At 40.6% G+C, this 13840-nt stretch overlaps 3 protein-coding genes across 4 annotated transcripts in view; 2 read left to right on the top strand and 1 right to left on the bottom strand.

Annotated features, from left to right (window-relative positions):
- The first annotated feature begins 2670 nt into the window (after nt 1-2670).
- On the top strand, nt 2671-7315 carry lactb (lactamase, beta). 2 transcript variants are annotated; one of them, XM_084363177.1, is made up of 6 exons: nt 2671-3599; nt 3725-3791; nt 5363-5553; nt 5660-5978; nt 6064-6229; nt 6416-7315. In XM_084363177.1, the coding sequence occupies exons 1-6, from the start codon at nt 3243-3245 to the stop codon at nt 6939-6941; spliced, it is 1626 nt and encodes a 541-aa protein (XP_084219303.1). In that variant the 5' UTR covers nt 2671-3242; the 3' UTR covers nt 6942-7315. The 2 variants fall into 2 exon arrangements, with proteins under 2 accessions (XP_084219303.1, XP_084219304.1); XM_084363178.1 differs by having other exon boundaries at nt 2677-3587.
- Nucleotides 7316-8040: 725 nt separating this feature from the next.
- nrg4 (neuregulin 4) lies at nt 8041-10409 on the bottom strand. Its single transcript, XM_084363766.1, has 5 exons — nt 9601-10409; nt 9357-9391; nt 9177-9270; nt 8874-9026; nt 8041-8753 (listed from the first exon to the last, which is right to left on the bottom strand). Exons 2-5 carry the CDS (start codon nt 9364-9366, stop codon nt 8681-8683), a joined length of 330 nt encoding a protein of 109 aa, XP_084219892.1. The 5' UTR covers nt 9367-9391; nt 9601-10409; the 3' UTR covers nt 8041-8680.
- Nucleotides 10410-12068: 1659 nt separating this feature from the next.
- The window catches only part of tmem266 (transmembrane protein 266), a 31027-nt gene continuing 29255 nt past the window's right edge, over nt 12069-13840 (top strand). Inside the window, exon 1 of the mRNA XM_084364530.1 lies at nt 12069-12807. The gene's annotated coding sequence lies outside the window, so the exon portion shown is untranslated. The remainder of the gene's footprint in view (nt 12808-13840) is intronic.

Below are 13840 nucleotides of genomic sequence, written 5' to 3'. Positions count from 1 at the left end.
GTGTGTGTGTGAGAGAGAGAGAGGTGGGGGAGTGTGATATGGTCCTGGGGTAAAGCCATGTATTATGGTTAAGGGATCCTGAGAATGTAGTGACACAAATGTGCTGATGAAAATCAGTGTGTTCACTTTACTCTTTCTGAATATTTAAAACAGTTTCAGTACTCACTATCGCAGTACTGATACACCCATGCCAGCTGTTTTCTTGCTCTATCTTCTCTCTGACAGAGAGTTGACACACCCACCACTGCAGTGCCCACATACTGTAGGCCTGCTTCCCCTAACTTTTCTATGATCGGAAGTAAATTGACTAAAAACTTGTTATATTTATCTTTTAATGAAAATAAACAAAATGTAAACAGCAGAGAGTTCACTTTTCTGCCAGTACTAACTCCACGTCAGTTTTCTCACAACGTTAAATTGCTGTTAAATTTGCAAACATGATGCCAACATTCGCGTAGTGTTCTCTATTGTGGCCTGCACATAACTAGTTTGGCTGGTCCAACGATGACCCGCAAGGCAAATTAATGATATGCTATAAAAAATGTTGCCAAGATTACAGTAGCGATAACAGTGTACTTTTGTGGTTTTGGCAAAACATTTGGCCAACGCCCCAGAAATCTGCCATCAGCAAAAAATTGAAAGGAGATTGCCGACCAAATTAACAGCGGCGTAGCGTTGGCTCTACTACCTTGAAGAAAGTAGAAACAGTAAGAAGAACCAAACCAGACAAATACATTATTAACAAACAAATAGCTTTTTGGCTTCAGCTCCGTTTGTCTTGGAACACAAGTGGCCCACTTACAGTTGTAAACATAAATGGCCTTTGGCAAGAATCAAGTCAGCAGAATTACAGAGAAACTTGACCCAATAGCCAATGTGAAAATAAATGATCATCGTCTTCTATTGGTCCGTTTCCTTTACTGAAATGTCTCAAAAATGATGTGATCGTGCATTCTCACAATAAATGATTTTATAATGCAACACATGGAATTTTTAACATATTCCTCTAAAAACTCATAAATATTCTTACATGATTCATTTAAATTCTTCATGTAATTCAGGGATACGTTATGCTGATTTGGAGAATCGTGTGCCATGCAGCCCAGAAACATTGTATTGAATCACCAGCATCAGTAAGCCCTTCACATCTGCAGCTGCTGTACGACTGTGTGAGGAGGGGAAACTAGATCTGGATGTCCCAGTCCAGAAATATGTCCCAGAATTTCCCCAGAAACAACTGGATGTACGCTACTTGAACAACATGTCGCAGTTTTATTATTATTGGGATTAAAAAATAAGCAGCTCCTTTTCATGTTCAGCTCACATGCACATCATTTATTCTGTTCTTTCAGGTCACAATAACCTCTTGTGTAATTCTGTCCCACCTAAGTGGTATACATCATTACGAGAAGGATGCTAAGAAAGTGAAGGAGGACAAGGAGAAAGCAAAGCGACTGTTAAAGCCACCAGTAAAAGAGAGAGAGGATGAAAAGAGCTCATCTGGAAACAAAGATAAACCTGCAACAGAACAGAACACCAAAGACAAAGAAGCCACTCAGGCTCAGAAGAAAAAAAGACTTTGAACACGAGGAGTACTACTTGAAGGACAACTTTGAAAGTGTCACTCAGGCTTTGGACCTCTTCAAGGACGACCCGCTCATTTTCAAACCTGGTAAGGCACATTCAACCCACTCAAATGTGATAAAGTTTCATTGTTAATGTATTAATGTTTAAGATTCATTTTGTTTTCACTGTCTGTATTCCACCCATGCCTTTACCCTGCTCAGTGCTGCTATGGAGTGAGCAGCTGTCTTTAGTTTGAGAGTGTATATATTTTTGGTAATGGGTTTAGTTAATATTTATTGTATATCTATGTGTGTTAGTTGGTGTTTAACTCTGTGAATGGTATGTGCCAGTCAATGATTTGTGCTGACACTGTTATATGAGGCGGTCAGTCTGTGTGGGGTTGTTCCTGGAAGGTGTTGAGCAGTTTTGTTGTTTTGTTGTTTTGTTGAAGGCACATTGCCACTAGATGGAAGCAAATAACTGCATTTCTAACACAAAAAGAAGGCCACTGACTTATAGCCTATCTCTTTGCCTGTTTACTTCAAAGGGCCATTAATTTCTACCTTTTAAAAGAGAACACAACAAACATTTTAATATATGCGATTCTGCATTTGAGAAAAATACATTTTATACACGATGGAAAGAGGTTGGTTGCTATTCAAAGCAGCACGGTACACATCCGTGTCCCATGAAGTGACCTTCAGGGCCCATGCTGTACAGATACTTCCTCATAGCAACACAGAATGCTTTGGTAAGAAACCTGTTGTGTGTTGATCAAATAGTGTCACCCTATCAATAATCAATCATTTTTACAGTGCACTCATTCAAGATCTCTTTTATATAATTCTAGTGTCAAATTCAGCTTGAGCCCAGAAGAACAATCCTGACTAGGACCCAGGCAGCGCCCTCTGAAACAAGTATTTAACATATCATCACCCTAATAAAATAATGGCCTAAGTCATTTTTTCAAGCTTTTGGGAAAACACAAAAAACTTAGTCTTAGTCACCCTCTTGACATAGGCAATTGTCTTATTGGGGAAAAAAAGAGCATGATCCTTTCAACTAAGGGTGATGGGGATTTTACCAGAGGTGGCCAGTATTATCAGGAGCTGATTTACAGGCCAAAAACTCATTTTTGTCAAAAACTGACTTAGGCCATTATTTTATTAGGGTGACGATATGCCGAATTTACAATAAACCCCAAATAATTAGGAATTTATCAGAAACAGCACTTAAGAAAGTTTATAAAGTTTCCCCTAACTCAACAACTCACAAAATTGAGCGATTTTGTAAGGGAGTCTGGGGAATTTCTTCATGTGCTTGCTGTTGTTGACTAGTTGGTGCGGCTGCGTTGACATATAACTGCTGTTGTGCAAAACGTTCTCAAATTGTTGTAAATGATTTGGTAATGTTGATTAGATGCATGTATTCTTGGCATTTTAATTATTTCCGGTATCATAAATAAAATGACGATCCAAAGTCCAAAGCTGGCCCGTCAGAAGTTGAGTTCTCCTCCTTGGCTCGATGTTGTCCGAATCGTGATTTGATTGGTCTGGTCTGGCTCGACGATGCAAACAGGAAGAGAGCGGTTGTTGTCAACTGGACCCCTGGAGCTCGTTAACCAGGGGCAGATATACGTCGCCAACAAAACGACGAGACAAGCAACATAAGTAGAAATGTCACGGTTGTTTTTGCCAAATCGTTTTTGTGCCAAATGTACCCTGCTAGCAGCGCGCGAGTCTCCTCTGCTGACACCCCGGGGAGCCTTGGATAAGCGGAGTGTTTTTATTCAACAACAAAGACGACATGTCGGAGGGTCAAACTCAGCCTTTTTTAGAAACAGGTCAAAGGGCAGGATTTGGATGTATGGGGTCGGTGTGGGGATTGCGTTAGCCGTCGGACTGAAGTATCACACTGACGCAGCCAACAGTTCGTGTGACGTTCAGGTAACAGGAGCGCAGAGGACTGATCGATACAGCCGTGCCATCACTGTTAGCAGGGACCTTGTGGAGCGGATAAAGGTAGGCACAGAGGTAGGCCTGTGGATGTTTGGTTTAGCTTAGACCACTGTATTGCTCTGTACTTACAGTATATTCTCTGCCTGACTTCAGTGCCACCTGTGTGAGTTCAGTGTTTGTGTGTGTGTGTTGTTTCTCAGGATGAGGTCGGGGCTCCAGGGATGGTGGTTGGAGTCTCTGTGGATGGTGCGCAAGTCTGGTGTGAAGGTTGGTGTCAGGGAAAATCAACTTTAAAGGATAGATTCACCCAAAAATTAAGATTTGGTTATTATCTACTCGCCCCCATGTCAGTGAAAAGTTGACCTAAGTGTTATAGTCCACAAAACACGTCTGAAGCTTCACAGCAAAATAGAGTAGCAACTGTCTCCAAAACAACTGAAGTAGATGGGGAGTTGTTGTGAAACGTTAAGAAAAAGACAACCAAATAGAAATATAAAAAGATTCCTTACAGCTCATCCAGTGTAATCCAAGAGTCCAGAAGCCTTGATTTGAAAATGCATTATTTACACCCTCAAACAGTGAAGATTTTGGTGAGTTAAGGGTGCCAATATCGTCTTTTCAGGTCACTTTGGCATCGCAGGGCTTTTGGAGACTTGGATTACGCCGGTAAAAGCTGTATGAAACCATTTTCTGTTACTTTTCAGCTGTGTTTTACATTTTAAAACAAGTCCCCACCGCCCCCAGTTGTTTAGGAGAATACTGTTCAAGAAACATTTTGTGGATTATGAAACCTCACCTACCTCTCCATCCACATGGGGATGAGTAGATGATAACCAAATTTTCATTCTTGGGTGATTTTATCCTTTAAGGGTGTTACATGCAGCGTTAATAAAAATGCCCCAAACTAAAAACAGTCTACATGGCCTAGGAATATAGTTAATAATGACAAAGTTGGTTTAAAACTGGACTGGTGCGACATTGACCCACAACACATATTCATTCTGATTAACTGTAAGAATACATGATAACATATTATATCAATGCAAACACTGGGCCAACAATATAGCCTTGTCCTTACCTTTGTCAAGTTTGGGCCAACAAGGAAACAAATAAGGTTGTAACAACTATTTTCCATCAACAAGTAATTGGCCAATTATTTTTGATGCCTGTAAAACATGAGAAAATGGTTTGAGCCCAAAGGATGTAAAATTTTAACAAAATATGAACAGCAGAAAGCAGCACATCCATTTGTCGGTTGTCAATGCTAACTTTTCTCACAATGTTAAGATGCTGTTAAATTGCTCTTTCTAAAATAATGCCAACATTTGCATGACGTTTTGTTATGTGCATCACCGGTTTGGCTGGTCCAACATTTGCCCACGAGACAAATAAATTCTATTTATGTTGTCTAATCTTCTTTTATCAATGTAGACAAGGTTGGTAATGTTGTGCCTTTAAGATTTTGGCACAAAACTGGCCAATAATCCCCAAAAATTGCCATTCATGCTGATCTTGACTTCAAGTTTGGCAAAAAGGTAGAGTGGAGATTGCCAACCTAATTACCAGTGGCTCTGGGTGGGCTTACTACCTTGGGGTAAAAAGAAACAGTAAGACAGAACAAAAGATACAAATAGATTAACAACCAAATAGCTTTTCAGCTACAGCTCTGGTTGCAGTTTCCCTCTGCCATGGTCTGTTTCTCTAAGTTTCTCAAAAATGATGTGATAGCGATTTTCACAGTGAATGGTTTTAAAACGCCACACATGAACATTACCATATTCCTTTGAATACACATAAATATTCCCATATGATTCATTTAAATTCTTCATGTAATTCAGGGATCGGTTATGCTGATTTGGAGAATCGTGTGCCATGCAGCCCGAACACAGTGTTGCGAATCGCCAGCATCAGTAAGCCCCTCACATCTGCAGCCGCTGCACGACTGTGTGAGGAGGGGAAACTAGATCTGGATGTTCCAGTCCAGAAATATGTCCCAGAATTTCCCCAGAAACAATTTGATGGACAAGATGTAAGTAGCTTGAACCACATGTCGCAGTTTTATTATTATCATTAATAATATCACCCTGTTCATTTTCATGTTCAGCTCACATGCACATCATTTTCTGTTCTTTCAGGTCACAATTACTCCTCGTATGATTCTGTCCCACCTCAGTGGTATACGCCATTACGAGAAGGATGCTAAGAAAGTGAAGGAGGACAAGGAGAAAGCTAAGCGACTGTTAAAGCCACCAGTAAAAGAGAGAGAGGATGAAAAGAGCTCATCTGGAAACAAAGATAAACCTGCAACAGAACAGAACACCAAAGACAAAGAAGCCACTCAGGCTCAGAAGAAAAAAGAGTTTGAACACGAGGAGTACTACTTGAAGGACAACTTTGAAAGTGTCACTCAGGCTTTGGACCTCTTCAAGGACGACCCGCTCATTTTCAAACCTGGTAAATCACATTCAGCCCACTCAAATATGATATTGTTAATTGTTGTGATGTTAATGTGTTGCTGTTTTTTTTTAACGACTTGCAGGAACCACTTTTCTGTATTCCACCCACGCCTTTACTCTGCTCAGTGCTGTTGTGGAGCGAGCAGCTGGACAGCGCTTCCTGGATGTCATGACGAACATGTTTCGTGAGCTGGGAATGCTCAATACTGTGCCCGACGAGAATGACCCTATTATTTACCACCGCTCCAGGTACTCCAACAGCACAAGTTTCAAGTTATGGGGAAATACTCTGACAAGTCACAGATTAGTACAGGAGAGATCTCACTGTAAGATCAGAGTAGAAGTTGGTAGAGATATCTTATTTAAGATTGTTTTAATTGCTCATGATGAAAATCCAGTCGTGAGTCCATGTTAATTGCTGATGCTTCTATGCAGATCTTATCATCTCAACAAGAGAGGACGTGTTGTGAACTGCCCGTACGTGGACAACTCCTACAAGTGGGCAGGAGGCGGCTTCCTTTCCACAGCGGGTGACCTGCTGCTTTTCGGCAACGCTCTACTCTACAGCTACCAGGTGGCCCACCTGAACGACGCTGAGGGTTCGTTGCCAGGTTTCCTTAAACCCCAGACTGCCATAGATCTGTGGGCACCTGTTGACAGGACAGAGGCCAGCTGGGATAAAGATGGCCTGTATGCCCAAGGCTGGCTGGTCGTGGAGAAACTACAGAAATATGGACAGTGCAGGAAGCGAAGACACTACGTGTCACACACAGGGGGCGCTGTGGGGGCTAGCAGTGTCCTCCTGGTGTTACCCAGTGAGGAGACAGACCAGCAACAAGGACAGACCCAGGTCCTGCCACAGGGGGTGGTGGTCACCATCATCACTAACATGCAGTCGGTGGGACTCAATAGCACAGCTCTGAAAATTGCACATGAGTTTGACAAAGCCAGAAGCCTGTAAGAGTAAGTTGTTTACAGAAATTAGTTTACATTTCAGATGAATTTTGTGATCTTATATAATTTTGATACATCTTTTAAGTCCAGAGGATGTTTTAAATGAATGAATATTTTTGTGTGTTTTCTACACCTTATGAAGTTCACAAAGTGAACACAACCCACTCTCCATTACAACACTTGGCAGTGATGCAGTTCTGCCACTAGGTGGAAGCAAATTACTGCATTTCTAACACAAAAAGAAGTCCACTGGCTGATGTCATCACTTTGTTGACGTTATACAGAGATTACTGCATTTTTACCTCTTGAAAGGTCACACAAGAACATTTTAATTGATGTGTTTCTGCATTTGTGAGAAATAAAAAATGTTTCATAAATGTTTCAGGGGTCAGTTGCTTTTTAAAGCAGAATGGTACACAACCAAAGTTACTGCGTCACATGTAGAGACCTTTAGGGTCCACCCTCTACCGATACTTCCTCATAGTAGCATCAAATTCCTTGGGCCAGTTGTTTGTTGATCTGTCTTAATACTGTCTATAGTGTTGCCCAGTCAATACGATATTTTCACAGTTAACTCACTGCTGAGCTGACTTTGGAGATCACTTTTATGTAATTCAAATGTGAGTACAATTGTGACTTTGTCTTTTAAGCTAACAAATAAGAACAATTTCAGATTTTAATGCCTGAATTAGAGTGCTGCAAAGCTACCTCACTAATGGACATTAGTATTTTAGGGACTAACTAATCTGTCAACAGTCTAAATTTAGCTTTTTCTTCTTCCACAGTTGGTCGCAGCAACTGTTGGAGAATACAGAAAGTCCAAGCTGTTGCCAATGTGGCCCAACTAGTTATAATTCTCTCCTATGCTCGCTGAATTGAAGCATATTTGATGACACCATTCTCATTATGAAGCTCCTGGGATCTCCTGTGCCCGTTTTTAGATTTAAGGAGACTGATGAACGGCTTGGGATACCTATAATTATACAGACTCCCACGCACAGTGTATTACTAAGTGTGTGTTCCTGCATGTCCGGTTTTGTCAGGGCCAGTCTTGAGTTTTAAAAGTGCAGAGGGGCAATTATGGTTAAGGGTTAAGATTAGATTTAGGATCAGGTTAAGAATAGGCTAATGGTTGAGATTAGAATGGATCAGGATCCTCACAAATATGTGTGGGTGTGTGTGCGGTCCACCAGAAATCACACAGTGAAGTCATTCAGTAGGGATCATTGCATGTATTTACATAATTTCAAAATATTTACTAGTAACATATTGAGCATAGTCATTCATTGATACAAGGGATTATGTCATAATTCCATATTTAATGTTTAATATTTAGAATAATAGTTCACATATTTTTTTTTAACATAGTCAAACAATGCTTTGTAAATACATTTCAGACAAAGCACATAGATTGAAATGTGATTTAACACGAGTAACACCAGTGCCCACTTCCTAGCTGTGTTAAAAAGGCTACTGTGCAAGCTGTGATCCAATTTCCACCCACTCACACTTGTTTCACACCTTGTTTGTGTGTGCGTTAATGAGTTACACCTTTCTCCCTGAAATCTCATGAGACGAGTAATCAAGCTATCAGCTCTTCACCTGCCTTGATGTCAGTGCAGCAGTTGTTTCATAATCCTATCCAAAAATACCAAGATACCAAGTCCAAGAAGGCAACTGACGCTCGTCTCTCATCCCATCCAACAGCCCAACCAAAAGGAAAACAAACGCACATCAGAAGAAAGATCATACTCTTGGTTTTACTCTCCAATACTGTTGCTGATTGTTCTGTTGGCTCTGTCGCCTGGCTTTCAACATCCTGCGGGGGGACACAAGTAATGATTATAAGCCTTAAAAGAGGACATTCTGACTGAATAACACATACAAAATGCTAATTTTAGACGCCATGCTGGTAACCTTAAATCTACAATGAACTTACTTGCGTACGTAGTAGATAACAACTGCCACGACCACTAAGAAGAGGAGGGCAACAATGACCATGGCTGCAATTAACCCTGCCTTTGTTGCATTGTTGGAAGTGCTGAAGAGGTGGAACTGCTCACATCTGCTGCCTTTGTAACTGTCTATGCACCTGACGTAGGATATGACACGCGAAAGTATCTGTCAGCACAGGAATTTAGTCTCGATGTTGCCATGTTATGACATCATACATGAAAGTATGTACATAAAAGTTCCTGAAGAGTCACTTTGACATCAAAATCCAGTTTTGTAGTCAACTTACACACAGGAGAGTGTATTCATGGCAGGTATTTTATAGCAGGTCCCTCCATTCATGCAATAGGTGACATCTGGCCCATCACAAGGGTCTCCGTGTTCTACAAAGACACAACAGTTCAGGAGGAATAGCTCTACACTTTTTTAACATTATTTGTTGTTTCTTCTGATCATCTTTGATAATTACCTGCCATCATTTGGAGTGATTTTTGTTGCCGTTTCCTGAGAGCACAGGAAACTTTCTGTCACACCAAAGGTAGTTGTCTTGCCAAGAAAGCATGTCATAACTAGACTGTTTAAATGCCAGTAGTGAAAACACACCTACGTATGTCAAGGTTTCTTGAAAGTGAAAGGTGTCATTAAGCTATGTTGAGTTGTGAGAGGACTATACCGTCACCCTGACTGAAATTAAATCAAAAATCTGTCCTTACCAGCTCGTGAAATCCCAGCTTTTAGTAGTCAGCGCAGGTTCCCGAGGTGAGTCATAGTGACGCTCGAAAGTAGCTCAGAACTGCTTTTTGTTGGAGAAGACGCATGTGGGCGTGTTCCTCCCTTGGCCTAAAAAAATGTTGTGATTGCAGTTTGTCCACATTGTAAATGGCAGGCTAAACGTCAGGATACTGGCAAGTAATCGTAGGTAATTTGTTAGTGTGTCATAAATGGTGTCATTTCATGTCATATGAGCGATACAGAGCTATCAGAGGTCTGAAAAGTCTCATTTTGACAGTGTTGACCTCAGTGTGATACTATCAGATGAAGATTTTAGTAGATTACATTTTGTTTTTGTTCTCGGAGGTTTATGAGATCAGGCTGGGTGAGGAAATCACCTGTTGTGCATGTGAGCTCAGCCTGTCTGGGTTTGGTAAGAAACAGCTGAATGACAGGAATGCAAAGAAGGCATGAATGGAATCGTGGGAACTTTTTTGTCGTCTATAAACACATCGCACCACTTCCTTCAGACAAATTATTACTGCTGTGTGCTCAGAACCGTTAGGTGACTCATCAACTGGCTATTTTTAATCATCTATTGCTTTCTTATTTAAAAAATTGTGTTGTTTTAAGCCACTTAGTGATTGTGCAATCAGGCCAGTCTTTTTTCAGATTACACAGGCCTCAATCCAGCTACATTGTGAAGATGATAAGCTGATTTTGAGGACATTTCAGTTTAGTGTTTGATCATTTTTAAGGTGTTATTAGTAGATTGTGAGGGCCACACCTCTAATGGCCACACCATAGTAGATGTCAGTTGGATAATAATGTTGGTACCAATTTAATAATAATCATTTACTAATGCTTTGTAGATCAGCACCAAAGCACCAAAGTAGAATAATCAGTCGACTGATTATCTGCCTGGTCGATTATTGGATCCAATATTGAATCAGTTGAGGGGGGGGATTTTAATACGATTGCCGATAAAATAAAATAAATAAATAAATAAATGTGAGTTAAAAAATGCAATATTTGCCTCCAAAATGTAGTGGAGTCGAATCTATAAAGTAGAAGGAAATGAAAATACTCAAGTAAAGTACAAATACCACAAAATTGTACTTAAGTACCGCACTTCAGTAGATATACTAAGTTACATTCCACCACCACATAAAACTTACTCATTTTTTTCAGAAGATAGCACCCTTAACAGAAGGCTTCTTTGTAACTGATGACCAAATTAAAGGTAGTAAATCATTTACTTATGCTGTGTGGATCAGTTATAGAATCTAGAATCTAAACCCCAATTAATTAGTTACGTATTAATATTTACAACTGCTGACTTGATATTGATATTTCAATCCTCTAATAATGTTGGTACTACTTTCTAATAGGGCACCTTTTATAAAGGGTTTTTTGGTACCAAATGACCAAGTTAATAGAAATACATGTAAAATCATTCAATAATGCTTCAGGCACCCATTATGAAAAAATCCATTTGTTAATGTATAAATATTTACATCTGCAGACTCCATATTTCAGTTTGCTTATAATGGTGGCACCACTTTCAAATTTGGCAACCTTTATAAAGGCATTTTTTTTCCCTACCAAATGACTAAATGAATAATAAAGAAATCATAAGAAATCATTTGCTTATGCTTTATATATCGATTCTAATCATCCAATAAGGACATCTTATTGGTTGCCAGGTTTTTTAAACGTGTTTAAGACTCATGCAACTGATAACCAATATGAATGGTAATAAATCATTTACTAATGCTTTATAGTGCAGTTTTAAGAACCTAATTAGAATAACATATGGGTTGCCAGGTTGTGAAAAATCCCCCTGTGGCATAAAACCAATGCTGTAAAAAGTATCCAAGTCATACTTGAGTTAAAGTGAAGATGTCTGTTAAAATATTACTTTGATAAAAGGGAGAGTAAGCTCAATGAATACTACTTGAGTTAAAGTCGTAAAGTGTCAATTATTTAAAAAGTGCTTAAAACTTATGCAACTGATAACCAATTATAATTCGGATAGCTCCATAGCTCAGGATGATGAGCCTCTCAATGGGCCACAATCCATGTATTAACTAAATATTTACATCTGCTGGCTTAATAAAATATAGTAAAAATCCTTTATTAAAGACCTTTAAACTTTTTGTTTTAATATCCTGACCAAAGAAATCTTTAATTTAATGATTGTAACTGATCTATAAAGTATCTGTAGGCTGACATTGTTATTAAACATTTAAAAAGCCACCAGATACAGTATATATACACCATTTATAGACATTTTTATTTATTATTTTTATTTTTATTCTAATGACAAACCAGGTCCGTTTTTTTTATGACACAGGTCGAATATAAATACAGTGACGCTGCAGATTTAATAAAGCACGTTAAATACAGCAGATTCTCACCATTGGACGCCACAGAAGTCACTGTGAGAGTATTAGTAATTTTCTCTTATTTATTTATTTTCTCTCTTTTTTTTTTCGTGCGGGTGGGTTGTTATCGCGAGGAACTCTGAAGCTCAAGAGGTGAAGTGAAGCGAGAGTGTTTTTCTACGTCGACGCATCCAGGGTGGCACAGAAAAAAAAGAGGGGGACGTCTGCAGGCTCTTGTGGCTTCATACTAATCTAGACTACATACGTGCTTCGTGTGATGTATTGTGTGTATGTTTTTGTGTGTGTGTGCGCGCGCGCGTGTGTGTAAATCTATCTCGGTTTTCCTCCGCGTTGACGACGCCGCTCGTCGCACATCTGTAGCCGCTGGAATCCCAGTTTTTCAGCACCTGGACAGCTCCCGGTCGCGAACCTCTTCTTCTCATCATCGGGCACATGGAGTCCCTGGTGTGATTGTGGGGGAAGCCCTGCGAGCACATTATGCCTCCCTCCGAACATGTCGTTCTCAGCCTGATTCAGTGACAGCCTCGTCGTCTCCGCTGAAGGATGCTGCTTTCTGTCCGGAGTAGGTGTTTTCGTCGTGCGCTGTCTTCTGAGAGGCGATACGGGTGCTCGGCCAACGCAAATTTAAGGGGAATCGCAGCCTACACACAGCAAGATCCGAGCTTCCCTCACACCGATCATCATCATCATCAGCATCAGCATCATCATCATCGGCGAGGAGGGAGATATTGCCATCATCACTGCGAGGGCAAAGGAGTCACGACCACACTTTACACAATGTAGAGCAGGAAAACAGAAGAGGTTAGTGTGCCTTTTGTGCTTGGTTTCCCTGTCGGTGGTTGGTTGTATTCGTGCTGGTTTGAACGAGAATGAGACCGTGTGGCCTTTAAGCACAGTGGGGGGAAAACATGTTAACAACACCATAACTGTTGTAATGTGTGACGATTGCAAATGCATCTTGATTGGGGTTGAATGCAGAAAGCAGTGGGCAGAAATAGCCCCAAGGTGCTTTGTTTGGTGAAATGAAATAGTACCAAAAAAAAGGGGGAAGAAGGAGAAGAAGAATCTGCCTTCCGCTGATGAAGCACTTACTGTAGACTGTACTTAAAGTAATAAACTCAAGATGCCAATTGTGACATTCAGTCTCTGTGATACTGTGATTTACTCAAGTCCAGAAACACTTTGTCGCTCTGCAGTGAATTACCTTTGATCCCACCTGCCTTTCTCATCACCTCCACAGTCATTCCTCACAAAAAAAAACTGATGCACCTTGTTCAGTGTTTCTGACATTCTGCTCATCTCATGTCCACAGCACTATCTTTCTTTTTCTTTTTCATTTTAAGTGTTATGCCAATGAGCACATTTTTGGGTGCTGCAGAGAAACGGTGTCACTCTCAGCCCTCGGATGACCTGGGCTGATTTATCCTGAGTAGCATTTAATCTGCTGTGCTTCACTACATTTACTCTGCTGTGGTCCTCCCTCCCCCCTGCAGCTGCAAATGCTGACTCCTCACCTCTCTGTGTCTGAGGGTTACTTCGCTGTGTGTCCTCGAGAAATATCGTGCAAATCACTCAGGTGTCAACAAAGCAAATGTGTAATAATTCATCTCTTGTTTGACGGCTGATTTCAGAATTCGTTTTGTGACTTCCCCGTCCGCTCATGTCATGCCTGTTCCCCCCGCAAAGCAGCTGGAGCGGAGCTTTCACTGAGCCCGACTTGGACATCAATGGCTCTCTATCCTGTGGCACAAAGAGCTAGCATCCTGCTGCACTTGCTATGCAAGAGGTGTGATGTTCCTCAGCCCCTGATTCACAGAGCGGAGCGTATATTGGA

The sequence above is a fragment of the Pagrus pagrus genome (genome assembly GCF_965226575.1).
Source record: "Pagrus pagrus genome assembly, chromosome: 10".
NCBI classification, from domain to species: Eukaryota; Metazoa; Chordata; class Actinopteri; order Spariformes; family Sparidae; genus Pagrus; species Pagrus pagrus.
Note: the sequence above shows the minus strand (reverse complement) of the source record. Positions and strands in the feature narration are given on the sequence as shown.

Bases quoted from the DNA above. Each gene is read 5' to 3' on its own strand.
- lactb (XM_084363177.1), top strand. From the start codon at position 3,243: ATGTCACGGTTGTTTTTGCCAAATCGTTTTTGTGCCAAATGTACCCTG. The intron at 3,600-3,724 runs GTAGGCCTGTGG...GTTGTTTCTCAG, and splicing joins GGATAAAGGTAGGCACAGAG to GATGAGGTCGGGGCTCCAGG. The intron at 5,554-5,659 runs GTAAGTAGCTTG...CTGTTCTTTCAG, and splicing joins AACAATTTGATGGACAAGAT to GTCACAATTACTCCTCGTAT.
- nrg4 (XM_084363766.1), bottom strand. The intron at 9,027-9,176 runs GTAAGTTGACTA...ATCCTACGTCAG, and splicing joins ATGAATACACTCTCCTGTGT to GTGCATAGACAGTTACAAAG. The intron at 8,754-8,873 runs GTAAGTTCATTG...GTCCCCCCGCAG, and splicing joins GTTATCTACTACGTACGCAA to GATGTTGAAAGCCAGGCGAC.